The sequence below is a fragment of the Lactuca virosa genome, chromosome 3 (assembly GCF_052849685.1).
Source record: "Lactuca virosa cultivar CGN04683 chromosome 3, Lactuca_virosa_CGN04683_v6, whole genome shotgun sequence".
Taxonomy (NCBI): Eukaryota; Viridiplantae; Streptophyta; class Magnoliopsida; order Asterales; family Asteraceae; genus Lactuca; species Lactuca virosa.
Window position 1 is genome coordinate 247,696,299 of NC_136428.1, and position 16,573 is coordinate 247,712,871.

The following is a 16,573-nucleotide window of genomic DNA, read 5'->3' on the forward strand; positions in this document are numbered from 1 at the left end:
AACCATTAGAGTTTATCAAAACGAAAGATTATGATTAAATGTATTAAGAAAACGACATTGAGTTTAACATTCTACAATTAACAGCAATATTGCACTGAAAAGATCACATAATATAACAATTCAGAACGTTAATACGATGATAAAAGTTTATGAGTAAACCCGTTTTACTAATATCGTACATGTAATTTAAAAAAAAAACAAATTGTTAAACATTATATGAGTAAATTTTTCGACATCAACATATATGATTGTGTAATATTAGTCAAAAATAATTTATGTGAATTATTTTCTTTATTCGCCATGCTTTTTATGCATAGTTTTTTTATAATTTGCCTTTTAATTTGTAAAATAATATAATTGTCATTTAAAAAAACAAATCCAGAAATATATGGCCAAGGCAAAGGCCAACTGGCCAAGTGCCCCACGCAACGTGGCTCAAGAAAGCCGAAAGCCAACGGCATTCAGTTGGTGCGGTTAGTCACCCTTCAACATTTTCCATTCCCATACGTTCTTTATGTCATTTTACCTGTTCAAACTTCGACCACGAACACGTGTCCTCCTTTTAACCCCACCCTATAAATACCCATATGGCATACACATACAGATAATCGTCGACTTACTTTGAGCTTTCGCCATATTCAGACTACTCTAATAGACTAATACACCTAATCGTCGACTTACCTTGATCGCCATGACTACAATAAAGAAATCTACAGTTACAGGAGATATCAGAAGAAATGATAATCGGAAAACGTCGATGTCGAAGGTGTTTGACGAGTTTGTGACAGATTCGGAAAGTTACGGATCGTCGTCGGAAGATATGGAAACCTCTTCTCCGAAATCGGTGGTCTCCAAGGTCAGGAAGTGGCCGGCGGCGGTGAAGGACGTCAACGTTGATGTTATTGGCCGTCGGATTCGTAACCAGATAGAGAGAATTAGAGCGGAGGATTCACATCTAGGAGAGGATATCGGCCAGTGTTTAATCGCTAATGTTTCAAGCTCCGGTCATCATCTCGTGGATGTTGTGATTTTCTCCAGAGCTGCTTCACCTTTAAGCGGCAAGGTGCGTGTATTTGTTCTTCATGCTACACTCTCGTTTTTTATCAATCGTAACTGAATTTAGCGACAAAATGTTATTTTCCCTTATTTTACCCTAATTAACAAGTTTTGTACACAATCACTCGAAGCTTTCTGTAATTATCTACACAATCTGAAATTGAAATTCACCAATGCTTTCTGCAATCATTGATATAATTAGTTTTTGCCAATTCCAGGTGGAGATTGCAGAGCAGCGAAGATAAGTAGTGATAGGGTTAAATTAAGCTAAATAAGGACGTAGAAGGGAGCAGAGCATATCTGTAAATTGAAGCGCCTCTCTCTTATCATCATGTTAGTTTTCAAGTTTTAGGAAGAAAGATGCATGTAATTGAGAATAAATTTGCAGTTCTAGTTGCAATTTTCATTAATGATAAAAGGAAGACACTACAAATGAAAATTTAATTCCGATCAAAACCAATGAGTCCATTGGATTTCACAATTAGGGCACCAAAAACTATCTAATACTCATCACCATCGTCTTCCTCATTATCAGCAGATTCAAGACCAACTTCCTCATAATCCTTCTCAAGAGCAGCCAAATCCTCTCTAGCTTCCGAAAACTCACCTTCCTCCATTCCCTCACCAACATACCAATGCACAAAAGCTCTCTTCGCATACATCAAATCAAACTTATGATCAATCCTCGAAAACACCTCCGCAACACTAGTAGAATTCGAAATCATACACACAGCTCTCTGAACCTTCGCCAAATCACCACCAGGAACCACCGTAGGCGGCTGATAATTAATCCCACACTTAAACCCCGTCGGACACCAATCCACAAACTGAATCGTCCTCTTCGTTTTAATGGTGGCCACGGCGGCGTTCACATCTTTCGGAACCACATCGCCTCTGTACATCAAACAACACGCCATGTACTTCCCATGACGTGGATCACACTTCGCCATCATCGAAGATGGCTCGAACGCACTGTTGGTTATCTCTGCAACTGATAACTGTTCATGGTAAGCTTTCTCTGCAGATATCACAGGCGCGTATGAAGACAACATGAAATGAATCCTCGGGTATGGAACAAGATTTGTCTGAAACTCCGTCACGTCGACGTTCAATGCTCCGTCGAACCGGAGCGACGCCGTGAGTGAAGAAATCACCTGAGAAACAAGCCGGTTCAGGTTAGTGTACGTCGGTCTTTCAATATCCAACGACTTCCGACATATATCGTAGATTGCTTCGTTGTCGAGGAGGACTGAAACGTCGGTGTGTTCGAGAAGTGAGTGAGTTGAAAGCACCGAGTTGTACGGCTCCACCACCGACGTTGAAACTTGCGGCGACGGGTAAACGGTGAACCCGAGTTTTGACTTCTTCCCGTAATCGACTGACAACCTCTCAAGTAACAATGACCCGAGACCCGACCCGGTTCCACCTCCCACAGCGTGAAAAATCAAGAACCCTTGTAGACCGGTGCAGTTATCAGCAAGCTTTCGAATCCGGTCTAGACACAAATCCACAATCTCCTTTCCAACTGTTCGACGAAATGCCTCAAAGAGTTAAACACATGTTTGAAAAAGAAGGCTAAAGCCTAAAAGTGTATCTTTTTATGTTATCTGATTATGATTAGATTACTTACTTGTGTAATGACCCCGGGCGAAGTTATTAGCGGCGTCTTCTTTACCGCTGATGAGTTGCTCCGGGTGGAAGAGCTGGCGGTAGGTACCGGTACGGACCTCGTCGATGACGGTGGGTTCCAAGTCGACAAACACTGCTCTAGGGACGTGTTTCCCGGCGCCGGTTTCGCTGAAGAAGGTGTTAAAGGCGTCGTCGCCGCCTCCGACGGTTTTGTCACCGGGCATTTGTCCGTCAGGCTGAAGGCCATGTTCGAGACAGTAGAGCTCCCAGCAGGAGTTTCCGACCTGGATTCCGGCTTGACCGATGTGGACTGAAATGCACTCTCTCATTTTTTGGTTTTTGGGATGGCGTTCGCCGGAGACGTATACGAAGACGTCTGTAGGCTGCCGGAGATTGAGAAGAAGAAGAAGGATTGGGAATTGGGGGATTGAGGATTGAGGAAGTAGGAGTATTTTTTTAATTTTATATATAGGAGTAGGATTTAGGAATAGAGTTGGGGTAAAGTTTGAAATTTGAAATGGAAGACAGCTGGCATTTATTTGATTTGATGACCGTTATGGATACACGAAGGTCGAAATTCGTTTTGAAATTTGAATTTGAATCGTTGGATTTGAACATTTTTAATGGACCTGGTTTATTTCTTCTTGGGCTGTTATTGGGCTCTTTGTTTATAGGAGGAATGAAAGTAAGAATTGGACTCATTTTGGTAATTGGACTCATTTGGGTGGATTGCGTCGGAATGAGGCTAAAATAGTAAAATGTAACATATTATACATTCAACAAGATTAGTAATTTAAACTCAACATAAATTTTAGGATTTTAAAATCAATCCTTTACATTAAACACAAGATTAGTAACATAAAAACTATAAGATCAAATGTATATTGTGTTCAAATTCATACGTTTTTAATATAAGATAATTCATCAAACGAATACATGGGCCGTTTATTTTATTTATTTATGGTGAAGAAATGATTTAAGATTTATCTTTTTTCTTTCGAGTATACTTTATTTGATTCATCTATATCTTCCATACTTAAAGGATGAATGTGAAACAAAGACAATCATTGTCACCAATAAACAATTATAACATTGTAAGATGTTATAATCGTTTGATCTCGCTCATTAATCAAGGGTGCAATATACACACACAAATAACTACCCTATATGGAAAATAGAAACCTAGTACGTTGAAAAGTATTACTAGATGATTACAATAATGAATAATGACTAATTAATTACAAAACTGACTTGATAGGTATATATGATATTTCCATGTGTAGACGAAGCTTGAGGTGAATGAATGTAGAGACTATGTTGAAAATTATCTAAAAGAACTCGAGGTGACCCTTTGGTGAAGACATCGACTAGATGGTAATGTGAGGGTACATAGAGATCTCGGACATCGCCTCACATGACATTTTCAAGGACGAAGTGTATACCCATATCAATGTGTTTAATATGTTGATGTTTAACTATGTTTTCTTAAGGAAAACAACACCTATATTGCCATTGTACAAAATAGTGTCTTTTTTAGGCAAATGTAATTCAAGCAATAAGTTGCGAAGTCAACAAGGTTCGATAATGACATTTGCAATGTCATTGTATTTGGCATTCGTACTTAATTAAAAAAGAGTTGGTTGTCATTTACAGGGCCTTGAGATAACGTTTTCATTGAGAAAATACAATATTCGAAGGTTGATGTTCAAGTAATTGGGCACCTGCCCTAAACCACATCTGTGGAACAAAGTAAATTGGATGAGACATATTTTGATAATTGTAATTCGTGCTTAAGATTATTTTGTAAACACTAGATAATGTATTCACGTGTATTCATTTGACATGTTTTTAGATTTTGTATATGGAGCCAAATATTACAGTGCATAAGTAACGATGGGTTTGTAGATTTTGTACATGGAGCCAAATATTGCAGTGCATAAGTAACCACAGGTTTGTAGATTTTGTAAATGGAGCCAAATATAAGTAACAACAGGGAGAGTAAACGGGACTGGGAAAAGGATCACCATTTTACGAACTCAGTTTAGTGTTTGTGTTAACGAGGTGTATTGATGGTTTACAAGATGTCATCGTGGCTCAATCGTTGAAATATTTTGCATATTAGGTTTCGTGAAGAAACATACCATTATGGTGGCAATAAACGATGATACCCAAGAAATAACAAAGTATGAAACGGTCTTTCATACCAAATTATTTTTCCAAAAGGTCCATTTGTGAGTGTCATAAGGTATGGGACAAGGTAGCAAAGAGCCAAGGACGATGTGGTCTACATGTAGTAATAAATATGCTACATCTAGACCATATGAAAATATAAAAAGAAACTGGATATATTTGCTAAGAATGAACCCAATAAAAGAAACAAAATTTTCAAATATTTTACACCAAACGTGTGGAACTTGCTTGAAACTGTATAAGGACTTCTTTAATAGACATGCAAATTTAAGATGAGAGGAATTGTGCAATCTTAACGGTTAGTGAATGTGAACGGTCGTAATTTATACAGGTATCCCTCCAAACGCGACCATAGCCAAAAACATGAAAATTAATTGAAACTAATATTTACATCATTATATGTAACGTAAAAGTATAACCAACATTCGCTAAGTCAGACATAACTAATATGTTATGAGTTATACTTAATGTGTAAAGAGTATCTTCAAGAGTTAAACAATGACCACTTTCTAATATAATGAAAATGATTTAATCGTTTCTATATTTAAGTCTTCATCATTCTCAACTTTAATTGTTTTTTGATTTCAGTCTACTTTCAACTTTAATTGTTCTTTGATTTCAGTCTACTTCATAGATTGTACGGAATTCCTATAATGATTTAAACATATGTATCATGGAAACAAAATCGGTTCATCTTGAGTATGGGTATTTGTACCTTAACGATTCACAAATCATAAAATATTTTTGTCACATTTCTTCACAAGCCATTATTTTTAGTTAGGAGAATCTCTTTGGTCTGCATCCAAAATCAAATTTCAATAAGAACACATACATCAACATAATTATTCTTCTTTTTATTCCCTTTTAAAAGGTTTGAAAGATTGAAGCATCATATAATCAAACAAAACCTAGAAATTTAAAATTGAGGGTATCATTGCTTTAAATTGAACCAACCTCTTTACGCATATGTGAGCTGCAAGTAATTTATGATATCAAATTTCCATTTTTTAAAGCTTCTTGTTGATTAGAAGTCAAACACCCAAATAGATATGGATTTCAAATTTTCAATTCCAAGGGCAACACGGAATCATTGTTTCATTTATTCCGGCTCCAATGGATACACAAAACTAGTGTTTTTGTGTGAAAATGCATTCCAGTGGACCATTAAATTTAACATAAAAATTATGTGATTGAATAGTGGTCTCTATATTTTGTGTAATATTATTCATCACACCAAAACACATTTTTGAATTGTTTAATACTATTTTAGTTAGTTTTTATAATTTTTTTGTAATTTTAATAATTGTTATAGTTTATATTATAATATTAAAATATGTCTTTCGTGTAAATTTTTAGTGTGTGGTTGGAGTAGAAAAATATTTTGATGTTAAAATAAACCAATTTAGTGTTTTTTTAGTGGTATGATTAGAGTTGTTCTTAGTTTATGAAACCGTTATTTATTCAAAACAAAAAATATGGTTTTATAATCATTAAATTAAACTATGTTCTGATACCACATGTTGAATTTATAGGCATAATTATAGATCAATTCAACATAAATTTGATAAATCTTAAATCAAATGAATAACACTTACTTAGAGAAGATGATACAACTTTTGATATAAAAGTCCGTAAGTTTGACAAGTTTTGTCGGTTTTGTTCATGTGACAATTTTTTTTGTTAATGCCCAAAGTTTGCAAATACTTTTTTTCCCTTGTTACCGGTAATAACATGTTTCTAATGACAAGACCAACAAAATTTGACAAACTTAAGGACGTTTACGTCAAATTTGAAAAACATACTTAGGGAAAAGAAACATAAAAGATTTGTAAACTTAAGGGTTTTTTTTTTTTTTTTTTTAAATTTGAAAACATACTTAGGATAAAAACATAAAAGATTTGTAACAAGGGCAAAAATAAATATAAAGCTTGGCAAATTTTGGGCATTAACAAACAAAATATTATCACAAAGACAAAACCGACAAAACTTGCCAAACTTAAGGACCTTAATATTAAAAGCCCAAGATGATATCCCCTTGATTTTCAGGACGGAGATTTAATGATTTTTTTTTTCACATCAGGTAATGATGTCTTATTGATGAATCCGATGAATGGTAAACACACATAAGATTATGTTGTTTATATAGAGAGAATATTTATTTTTAGATGAGATGAACCAATTTATAGTCCACTCCAGGGCCGGTCCTGAGAATTCAAATGCCCAGGACAAACCAGAAAAAAAGACCCTTAAGCCGTAACGTCTAACGAATTAAATTGCAATTAATATAACCCATTTGTGTAATGTTGAAATTGCAATTAAATTGTAATTCAATATAACATATGTACGATTTCTGTAATGTTAATATAACACATGGAGAAATTTTGTAATTTATATAAATAAAATTGGGTTTTTCCATAATTTTAACTTGTTTGCTTTCCTTTTTTCACACAAATATTAAAAAAACCAAAAATCATGGGTGTTATAAGTCAGAAAATAATCAGATTCAGAAAACAGGGTAGAAATGCTTTGATTCAAATGACCAAATCAAGTCAAAACCTTAAGAACAAGTAGAGATCGGAGGTCTCCACACAAAAGAAAGAAAATAAAAAATCAGAGTGGTCACACCCTTGTTTCTCAAATACACAAAGATATGTTGCAATAAACTCTTTGGAAATTGGTCAAAATACCCCTTAACCACCTGATGCTATTTTGGCACTAATTTATTTCCTATTTTATCCTTTTTTGTAGCATACATGTATTGTAAAGGTAGCAGTGTTATGGTTAATTTTATTGGGTTGTGATTGCTATTGTATGGTTAATTTTATTGGGTTGTGATTGTTATTTTATGGCTTATTTACATTTTAGTTTGCAATAATTTAATCATTTTTAATAAGAAAGTTAAAAAGAAGATTTTCCACCTTGAAGAAAGAAAAGTGGTTGGACAATGGAATTGTTATATTACCCTGTTGGACACAAGAAGGTTATGTCTGTTTTAGGACTAGCACCTATAAAGGTAGAAGACCATTGTTATCTTTTTGCTACTTTGAGTATTTTCAGTAAAATACAATAAATATTTTGTTTTTATTCTTCTTTTGAATATCATTTGATTGTCAGGTCATAGCAGGTCTCGACACTTCCTGATAAACATATTAACATAATCTGACAAACATATAAACATATTTTTAAATTCTAATAAGTAATAAACATAATCTGGTATGTAAAATTTCGAATTTCTGGGACAAATCGGAAAAACCCAATTCCGATTCAAGGCTTTGAACAAAAAGAAAAGTAGAAATCAGTCTTTTACCAGAAAATCACGCTCTGTCTGTTGATTCCGATTTCTGAATCGTTAAGCCTGAACGTAAATCATAGAGGTGGTCGTTATTCATTAGATTTTTCTTTGTGTGTCTTCTCACTTATGGCGGTGCGTCTTGTGGGTGGTCTACAAGTTTTCATTCCTTCACCCTTGGGCCAACCTGTAGGCTGTAAGTGTATAGTATCAAAAAAATTTAAAAGAACAGGCCCCTAAAAATTTTGGGCCCTATGCAGCTCCACAAGGTGCCCATGCTCTAAACCGGCCATGCTCCACTCATAGGTATCTCTCGTAATTATGTGTTTAATTAATAATTTACCTTACGGGTAAGCTATAAAAACACACAAATTTAATACCTTAAGTTATATACAAAATGTCATATCGACCATATTACATGTATTTAAGTGTAAGGACCTATCATATCATTATGACACATGTTACGGTATATAATATAATTGCACCAAACACATTAAAATATTACAATATAGTATGATAGCTAACTAGTTATTTTCCAACAAAAATGTTAACATTAGTTACCCGTAACTAATATCCTAGTATTCATCCTGATAAATGGAAATAAGAAGAATTGAAGACAAATAGCCATCAAACCAAGAATCAAATATATCTCGAGTGATTTCAAACATTACGGTTTACCTCGACTTGGAAGCAAAAGTGAGGGAAATAGAAGGAGGTTTTAAAAATTAACTAGCTATTTCTTACAAATTCAATTTAAAACTAGATTTCCATATGTAAGTTCAAAACAATTTTCGTCAACAAAAAAATGTTTCATAAAGCATAATCTATTATTAAAGACAAAGTTTTTAAATCTGTCACCATTGCATCTATTTGTCTAGAAGGTGCTCAAAAACAATACAGACGTTTTGGAATGCGACCATTTTTATGATATCCTTTAGATATTTTTATTCTTAAATTATTATAATAAAATAAGTATTAATTAAATAATAAATTACTACATCAAATGTTTGGTAAAATAGCCTACTTAAAGTATAACTATCAGTATAAGTGTTAATTTTACAAATTAACGAAGTATTTATTTTGTTTATAAAGTATCATTGATTTAAATATACTATAAAACAATAACGAATTACTTATTTATTTTTTCACAAAATACCATTAAAATACTTGAATTAATAATATGAATATAAAATTACAATAGTTTATTTTAATGTCTTGGTATATTAAATAACAAAGACCTTCTAAAACGGGCGATTAGGAAAAATGTATTCAAGAAGGTTTTCAGATAAAGGCAAGTAGGTCTACCAAATCAATGTATGAGGTTGTGTGTGTTGGGAAAAATTGTTCTTGGTTACTAAGAGCAAAAGGAATTAAAAATTCAGGCAGACTTTTCCAAGTGAATAAATTTGTTGACGTACACTCATGTTCTTTAACAATGTTGCAACCTAATCATCAACAAGCAAACAAACATGTTTTGGGTGAATATTTTGCTGATGTTTGTTGGGTTTTAGTTTAAAAATAGTTTCGTAAACTTGAAAAATATGGAAACGGAAGACTATTTATTTTTGAAATAACATAAACATTTTATACCCACCAAGGATCTTCTCTCAAGTTATAGAAAGATTAAAACACCAACCATAGAAGGATGAAGAAATAACAACCTTTGTAGTTCTTTGGGTCCTCTTGGGAGGATTGGAAGTTGATGAAGAATGTGGACCTTTGAGATACCAACAATGACTCAACTTGATGTAGATCTAGTCCAAAACTCTTAAACCCTTAAGCTTTAAGTTCATAACCAATATGAACTTAAAGAGGACATGTAAAGGCAAGTAAGCTCCACGTCTTCAAAGCAAAACTAGAGAGAATGGGAGAAGAAGAACAAGTTTCGGCCACTTGCCTTAATGAAAGAACGAGCAACATTTGAAGAATGCAAACCTCTTATTTATATGCATAAAGTGAAAGTATTAACCATTAGGTCTTAACACTTTAAGCACATATGTCCCCATGTCATAAACATGTCTCCCATGCTCGATTTCTTTTTGAATAAACTAATGGAAAAGCCATACTTCTCTTCTTTACATCAATTTCCGAAAATTGATTATAAAATGAAGAAAGTTGGTTTAAATTTCATTAACTCATGGTTTATAAAATATATACTTTGTCTTTTGAGTAAAAGACAAAAGGTTTTTGTCACACCCCCAAACCAGACGGCGGAAACGTCCGGTGGTGGATGACTTCATTTGTAGTACCACAACACATGCATCATAGTAATCAAAGTACAAACAACCATTGTATTTAAAAAGTATAAGTATTTACATGTGTTCAATCATTGTATATTGAAACCAAAATAGTTATACAAAAGAAGAAGATGTGACTCAAAATAGCTCCATCTTCTCAAAAGCTCGGGGAGTACCTGTCTACTGATTCCCTGAGAATACAAGTAATTTGAAAAGAGAGTATCAACATAAAGTTGAGTGAGTGCATAAGTATTTATGTTTGAAAGTATGTTTCTGTTTCTTTAATATGTAAACTGTTCCAGAAAATCCTATATTTTCTGCTGTATATGAAAAGTAGTTTTAATCTCATAAAACCTTTTTGTTTGTAAACCAATGTTCTGTGTTTGTATTCCTTTTTGTAAAACTTGTAACTGTAAGTGTGCCTGGTTCCACCAGCTGTTATTGTAAACTGTAATGTAATTCTGTAAATTATATCTTGTAAAACTAGTACTTTGAAAATGTACTTATGTTTAGTTAATTATACACTAACGTATTGTTAATATCTTTTTAATGAGTTATTATAACCATACTGACTAGATGGCTTGACCCAACGCTATGAATGCGTTAAAGTTGTTGATAACAACTGTCACTCGTAGGCGTGTATGCCTGACGGTAGCTAGCAGTCTGAGTGCGGGGTTGTCAATCCCAATATAGATCTATACACACATTGTTTCGATCTCCGACTGAAGATTCTGGTTATAATGTCAGGATTTTAACTATATTGTTTAAATGAATTAAACAACCTGAATCAAATGACTCATAAAAAGCATATTAACGTTACATGTATAATAGTTATAAAAACCCAATCATTTGAAATGAATGATTGACAGTATGCCCCTGAATTAGTATATGAAAAATGTATACTCTTGATTAGTTTTGAATAAAACCTTTGTTCTTGTAAAACAGTATGCTTTAGTATACTTGAATCGTGAATTAATGTTCTATGAATCATAAATTATACCTATTATAATTTATATGTACTTTCTGAATTGATACTAACTGTTCATGAATGCAACCCTTTGCTCAGTTTGTTACAAAGGGTATCTAAATTGAATGAAATTACTTTTATATTTATATGCATATACAAATATATATAAGTAAAATTTAAATGACATTCGGACAAATAACCGATACTTATAATCCCACATCCAAACAAGGAAAAGGAACCAAAGTGAGTTATCAGTCCTAAACCTTTTAAATCTTATATATATATATATATATATATATATATATATATATATATATATATATATATATATATATATATGATTTTTGGGGAAAACATAAGTTTATAAAATCATTTAAAAGAAGTTTAATATTTTGAAATACTTTTGGTGACTTGATGTTATTTTAACAAAATTTTGAAACTATTTGAATTGGTGATGATCGAAATCCATTTTGATAAGATATTTTGAAACCATTTGTTTATAACACAAAATCTTTGTGTTAGACTTGTATTCCCTCCCCCCCCCCCCTAAAACAGTAAAAACTATGAAAATACGGGGGGTATGAACTCACCTTTTGGAGGGTGATTCAAATGATGATTTGATATAGGATGCTTAGTTCCACAAGTGAAATCCCGCAAGAAAACAAGTCCTATATATTGATTTGTATAGCATATATGTATCCAATTAGCTAAAATAATTATAGGAATGATTAGAAACCGGACTAATTTGTAAGTATAACTTACAAATTGAAGTGTTTGAAGCTAGATTGGAGGCTGAAATGGGTTTACGGCCAAGAGTTTACGACCAGGTGTTCTTGAAGGATGAAGAAAACTTGATGATTCTAGACCAGATTCAAAGGTTTTGAGGTGCTTATTCTTCGTGTTCTTCACATGTTCTTCGCGTTCTTCACAAAAACTAGTGAAATTAATGGATTTTAGCCTAGTAAATGAAGATGGAAGGGTGTTCTTGAAGTGATAACAAGATCAAGAATTTATACCTGTTAGATATTGTGAAGAATTAGTGTTATAACACTTGAATAAGATGAACAAGGATGATCGTGTTGTGTTCTTGAGGAGATATGATGTTCTTGGTGGATGATACTTGAGAGAAAAAGCTTGAAATCTCGAGTGGAAGTGAAGAAATGAAGTGAAAACTAGCTGGAACATATATATATATATATATATATATATATATATATATATATATATATATATATATATGCGAGGGTTCACGGTCCGAGGGTTTACAGCCGTGAACCTCGTTTACGGTCCGAGGTCGGCTAGAGTTTACGACTGAGAACGTGCCCCAATGCGATAAGGTTCGGTTTCCGAGGCGATAAGATTCAGATAGTATACGGCCAAAGCATGATTACGACCTCGTTCACGGCTGCGAGGGTTTATGGTCCGAGGAGTGTACGACCGTAAACCTTTTGCGGCCCGAAGTGTTTGCGGTCCGAAGTATGGGAATAAGATGCGAAGTTTCTCGGTTTTTAAGCCTTTTCCTTCCAAATTCAATTGTAGTTATTTTAAGGATTTTAGCAAGTAAAGGTTATTATTATAACCTAAATAAAAACCCACACAATAAAAAGGACCTTAGTTGACCCTCGTTTGACTTTGGTTGACTTTACAAGATAGAAAATAACGGGATGTTACATTATCCCCCCGTTAGAGAGAATTTCATCGCGAAATTTAGATTAAAGAGATACAGAAAGACTAGGGAAAAAGATGTGGATACTTCTGTTGCATTTGATCCTCCCGCTCCCAAGTGAATTCAGTTCCCCGTTTTGCATTCCAGCGAACCTTCACTATCGGAATACGACTTTGTTTGGTTCTCTTTACTTCCCTGTCTAAAATCTCTACGGGTTCTTCCACGAAGTTTAGATTCTTGTTTATCTCGATTTCATCGAGTGGGATAACAAGAGTCTCGTCGGATAAACACTTTTTCAAGTTAGAGACGTGGAAGATGGGATGTATGTTACTTAGTTCTTGGGGTAGTCGGAGTTTGTAAGCTACTGGACCGATTCTAGCAATAATCTCGAATGGTCCTATGTACATTGGATTCAGCTTGTCACGCTTTCTAAAGCGTATCATGCCCTTCCAGGGTGAGACCTTTAACATGACGCGATCACCAACCTGGAATTCCAAAGGTTTTCTTCTTTTGTCAGCGTAGCTTTTTTGTCTATCTCTGGAAGCTTTAAGTCGCTCCCGGATTTGTATGATTTTCTCTGTAGTTTCGCCAATGATTTCCGGACCAGTAAGAGTACTGTCAGGAACTTGACCTCTAGCTAGCTGCTTGTCACCTACTTCAGCCAAGCACAGAGGTGATCTGTACTTGCGGCCATAGAGGGCTTTGAAAAGAGCAGCCTTTATGCTAGTGTGATAAATGTTGTTGTAAGAGAATTCGACAAGGGGTAAATGAGTATCCCATGCCTTTCCAAAGTCTATCACGCAAACTCGCAACATGTCTTCTAAATTTTGAATCGTCCTCTCACTTTGTCTGTCGGTTTGTGGATGGTAGGTTGTACTCATGTCCAGCCTAGTTCCCAAAGATTTTTGTAAAGACCGCCAGAAACGAGAGGTGAATCTACTATCTCGATCTGAAATAATAGATATTGGCACACCATGCAGTCTAACGATCTCCTTGAGGTAAGTTCTTGTTAGCTTTTCCATCTTGTCGATTTCTTTTATTGGTAAGAAGTGTGCGGATTTGGTCAATCTATCAACGATCACCCAAATAGTATCATAACCACCCGATGTCTTGGGTAACTTAGTTATGAAATCAATTGTAATCCGCTCCCACTTCCATTCAGGGATTTCAGGTTGTTGCAATAAACCTGAAGGTTTATGGTATTCTACCTTGATTTTGGCATAAGTAAGGCACTTGCCCACAAAGGTAGTGATTTCAGACTTCATGTTAGGCCACCAGTAAAGTTTCTTGAGGTCTATATACATCTTGTCCGAACCTGGATGAATGGAGTATCGAGTTTTGTGTGCTTCATTCATCACCACATCTCTGTAACCACCGAACTTTGGTGTCCAGATCCGGTTCATGAAACAGTAGACTCCATCATCCCTGACTTCGAAGTTCTTATCCATTCCTCTTAGGGCTTCACCTGCCATGTTTTCGGGTTTTAAGGCCTCGAGTTGAGCCTCTCTGATCTGTGCGGACAGATATGAATGGATTGTCATGGTCAACGACTTTACTCGGCGTCCCGAGTATTCTTTTCTGCTAAGGGCGTCAGCTACTACGTTGGCCTTACCGGGATGATAACGAATCTCACATTCGTAGTCGTTTAGTAGTTCCATCCATCGTCGTTGCCTCATGTTGAGTTCTTTCTGATCAAAGATATATTGAAGGCTTTTATGATCAGTAAAGATTGTGCACTTTGTACCATAGAGGTAATGCCTCCATATCTTCAAGGAAAAAACCACTGCTCCTAGTTCAAGGTCATGTGTTGTATAGTTGACCTCATATGTCTTAAACTGTCTTGAGGCGTAGGATATAACCTTTCCTCTTTGCATAAGAACACATCCAAGCCTTGATTAGAAGCATCACAGTACACTACAAAATCCTCTGTCCTTTCAGGAAGAGACAGGATTGGTGCACTGCACAGAGCTCGCTTCAGCGTTTGGAACGCCTTTTCTTGCTTCTCTCCCCAGCTAAAGGTCACACCCTTTTGCGTCAGGGTGGTAAGAGGTTTAGCAATTCGGGAGAAATTCTGGATGAATCTGCGGTAGTAGCCAGCAAGACCTAAGAATTGACGGATTTCTGTAGGTGTTTTGGGTGCTGGCCAGTTCTCGATTGCATTGATTTTGGAAGGGTCCATGTGTATTCCTTCTGAACTGACCATGTGACCTAGGAAATCAACCCTCCCGATCCAAAATTCACACTTTGAGAACTTCGTAAAGAGTTTCTCTGTTCTAAGAGTTTGCAATACTTCACGAAGATGTTGGCCATGTTCCTCTTCACTTCTTGAGTAGATAAGGATGTCGTCAATGAAGACTATGACGAATTTTTCCAGGAATGGATGACACATTCTGTTCATTAGGTCCATGAACACAGCAGGTGCATTCGTCAATCCGAATGACATCACTACAAACTCGTAATGACCATAACGAGTTCTGAACGCGGTTTTGGGAATGTCCTCCTCCAAAATCCGTAACTGATGATACCCGAATCTTAAGTCTATTTTCGAGAAGTAGCTCGCACCTTGAAGTTGGTCGAATAGATCATCAATGCGAGGCAGATGATATCGATTCTTAATGGTAAGTTTATTCAGCTCGCGGTAGTCTATGTACATATGGAATGATCCATCCTTCTTCTTCACGAACAAGACCGGTGCTCCCCAGGGTGAGAAGCTTGGTCTTATGAAACCTTTTCTAAGGAGTTCGTTAAGCTGGCTGGATAATTCCTGCATCTCAGAAGGTGCAAGACGATAGGGGGATTTGGCTACAGGAGTAGCCCCAGGGATTAAGTCGATTCTGAATTGGACTTGTCATTCGGGAGGCACTCCTGGAAGGTCGTCGGGAAAAATGTTGGGAAAGTTGCAGACCTCAGGAATGCTCGTGATGTCTTTCACTTCTTGCTTTTTGTCTACCACGTGAGCTAAGAAAGCACAGTACTCTTTGCGAAGGTACTTTTGTGCCTTGATGCAAGAAATGATCTGAAGGTTCGTTGCGGATTTGTCGCCGTAGATAATAAGAGTTTTGTTAGTTGGCAAATTCAGGCGAATGACTCTTTCATAGCATAGGATATCAGCATGGTTAGGGCACAACCAATCCATACCTATTATGACTTCGAAACTTTTGATAGAGACCAGCATAAGGTCTATTGGGAACAAAAAGTTATTTAAGGTAAGGGTACATCCTATGTATATATCTTTGGTGGATTCAGATTTCTCGTTAGCCATTTCGACTGTGAAAGTTTCTTTTAGTGGTTGGGAGTTTTGATTTAGCAGGTGTTTGAAATTATGGTTCACAAAGCTCTTCTCAGTACCACAATCAAATAGAATGCATGCATAAAGTGTTGTTGAGAAGAAACGTACCCGTGACCACCGCAGGGTCTGCCATCGCTTCTTCGTGACCCAAAGCTAAAATCCTCCCAACTCCACCGTCATTTCCAGCTTTTGGACAATCTCTCTTGAAATGCCCCACATCACCACATTGGTAGCATGCTTGACCTACTCC

The 16,573-nt window shown here is 35.5% G+C and overlaps 2 protein-coding genes across 3 annotated transcripts; one reads left to right on the forward strand and one right to left on the reverse strand.

Annotated features, from left to right (window-relative positions):
* The first annotated feature begins 578 nt into the window (after positions 1-578).
* Positions 579-1,495, forward strand: LOC145167103 (uncharacterized). Its single transcript, XM_079086198.1, has 2 exons — positions 579-1,063; positions 1,275-1,495. The coding sequence occupies exons 1-2, from the start codon at positions 692-694 to the stop codon at positions 1,299-1,301; spliced, it is 399 nt and encodes a 132-aa protein (XP_078942324.1). The 5' UTR covers positions 579-691; the 3' UTR covers positions 1,302-1,495.
* On the reverse strand, positions 1,427-3,143 carry LOC145167102 (tubulin alpha chain-like). Of its 2 annotated transcripts, XM_079086197.1 has the most exons (3): positions 2,687-3,143; positions 1,750-2,581; positions 1,427-1,667 (listed from the first exon to the last, which is right to left on the reverse strand). In XM_079086197.1, exons 1-3 carry the CDS (start codon positions 3,012-3,014, stop codon positions 1,553-1,555), a joined length of 1,275 nt encoding a protein of 424 aa, XP_078942323.1. In that variant the 5' UTR covers positions 3,015-3,143; the 3' UTR covers positions 1,427-1,552. The 2 variants fall into 2 exon arrangements, with proteins under 2 accessions (XP_078942323.1, XP_078942322.1); XM_079086196.1 differs by having other exon boundaries at positions 1,427-2,581; positions 2,687-3,141.
* Between the last annotated feature and the right edge of the window lie 13,430 nt (positions 3,144-16,573).

Coding starts and splice junctions, on each gene's coding strand:
- LOC145167103 (XM_079086198.1), top strand. CDS start 692: ATGACTACAATAAAGAAATCTACAGTTACAGGAGATATCAGAAGAAAT. Junction 1,064..1,274: donor CTTCACCTTTAAGCGGCAAG/GTGCGTGTATTT, acceptor TGCCAATTCCAG/GTGGAGATTGCAGAGCAGCG.
- LOC145167102 (XM_079086196.1), bottom strand. CDS start 3,014: ATGAGAGAGTGCATTTCAGTCCACATCGGTCAAGCCGGAATCCAGGTC. Junction 2,582..2,686: donor CGCCCGGGGTCATTACACAA/GTAAGTAATCTA, acceptor TTCGTCGAACAG/TTGGAAAGGAGATTGTGGAT.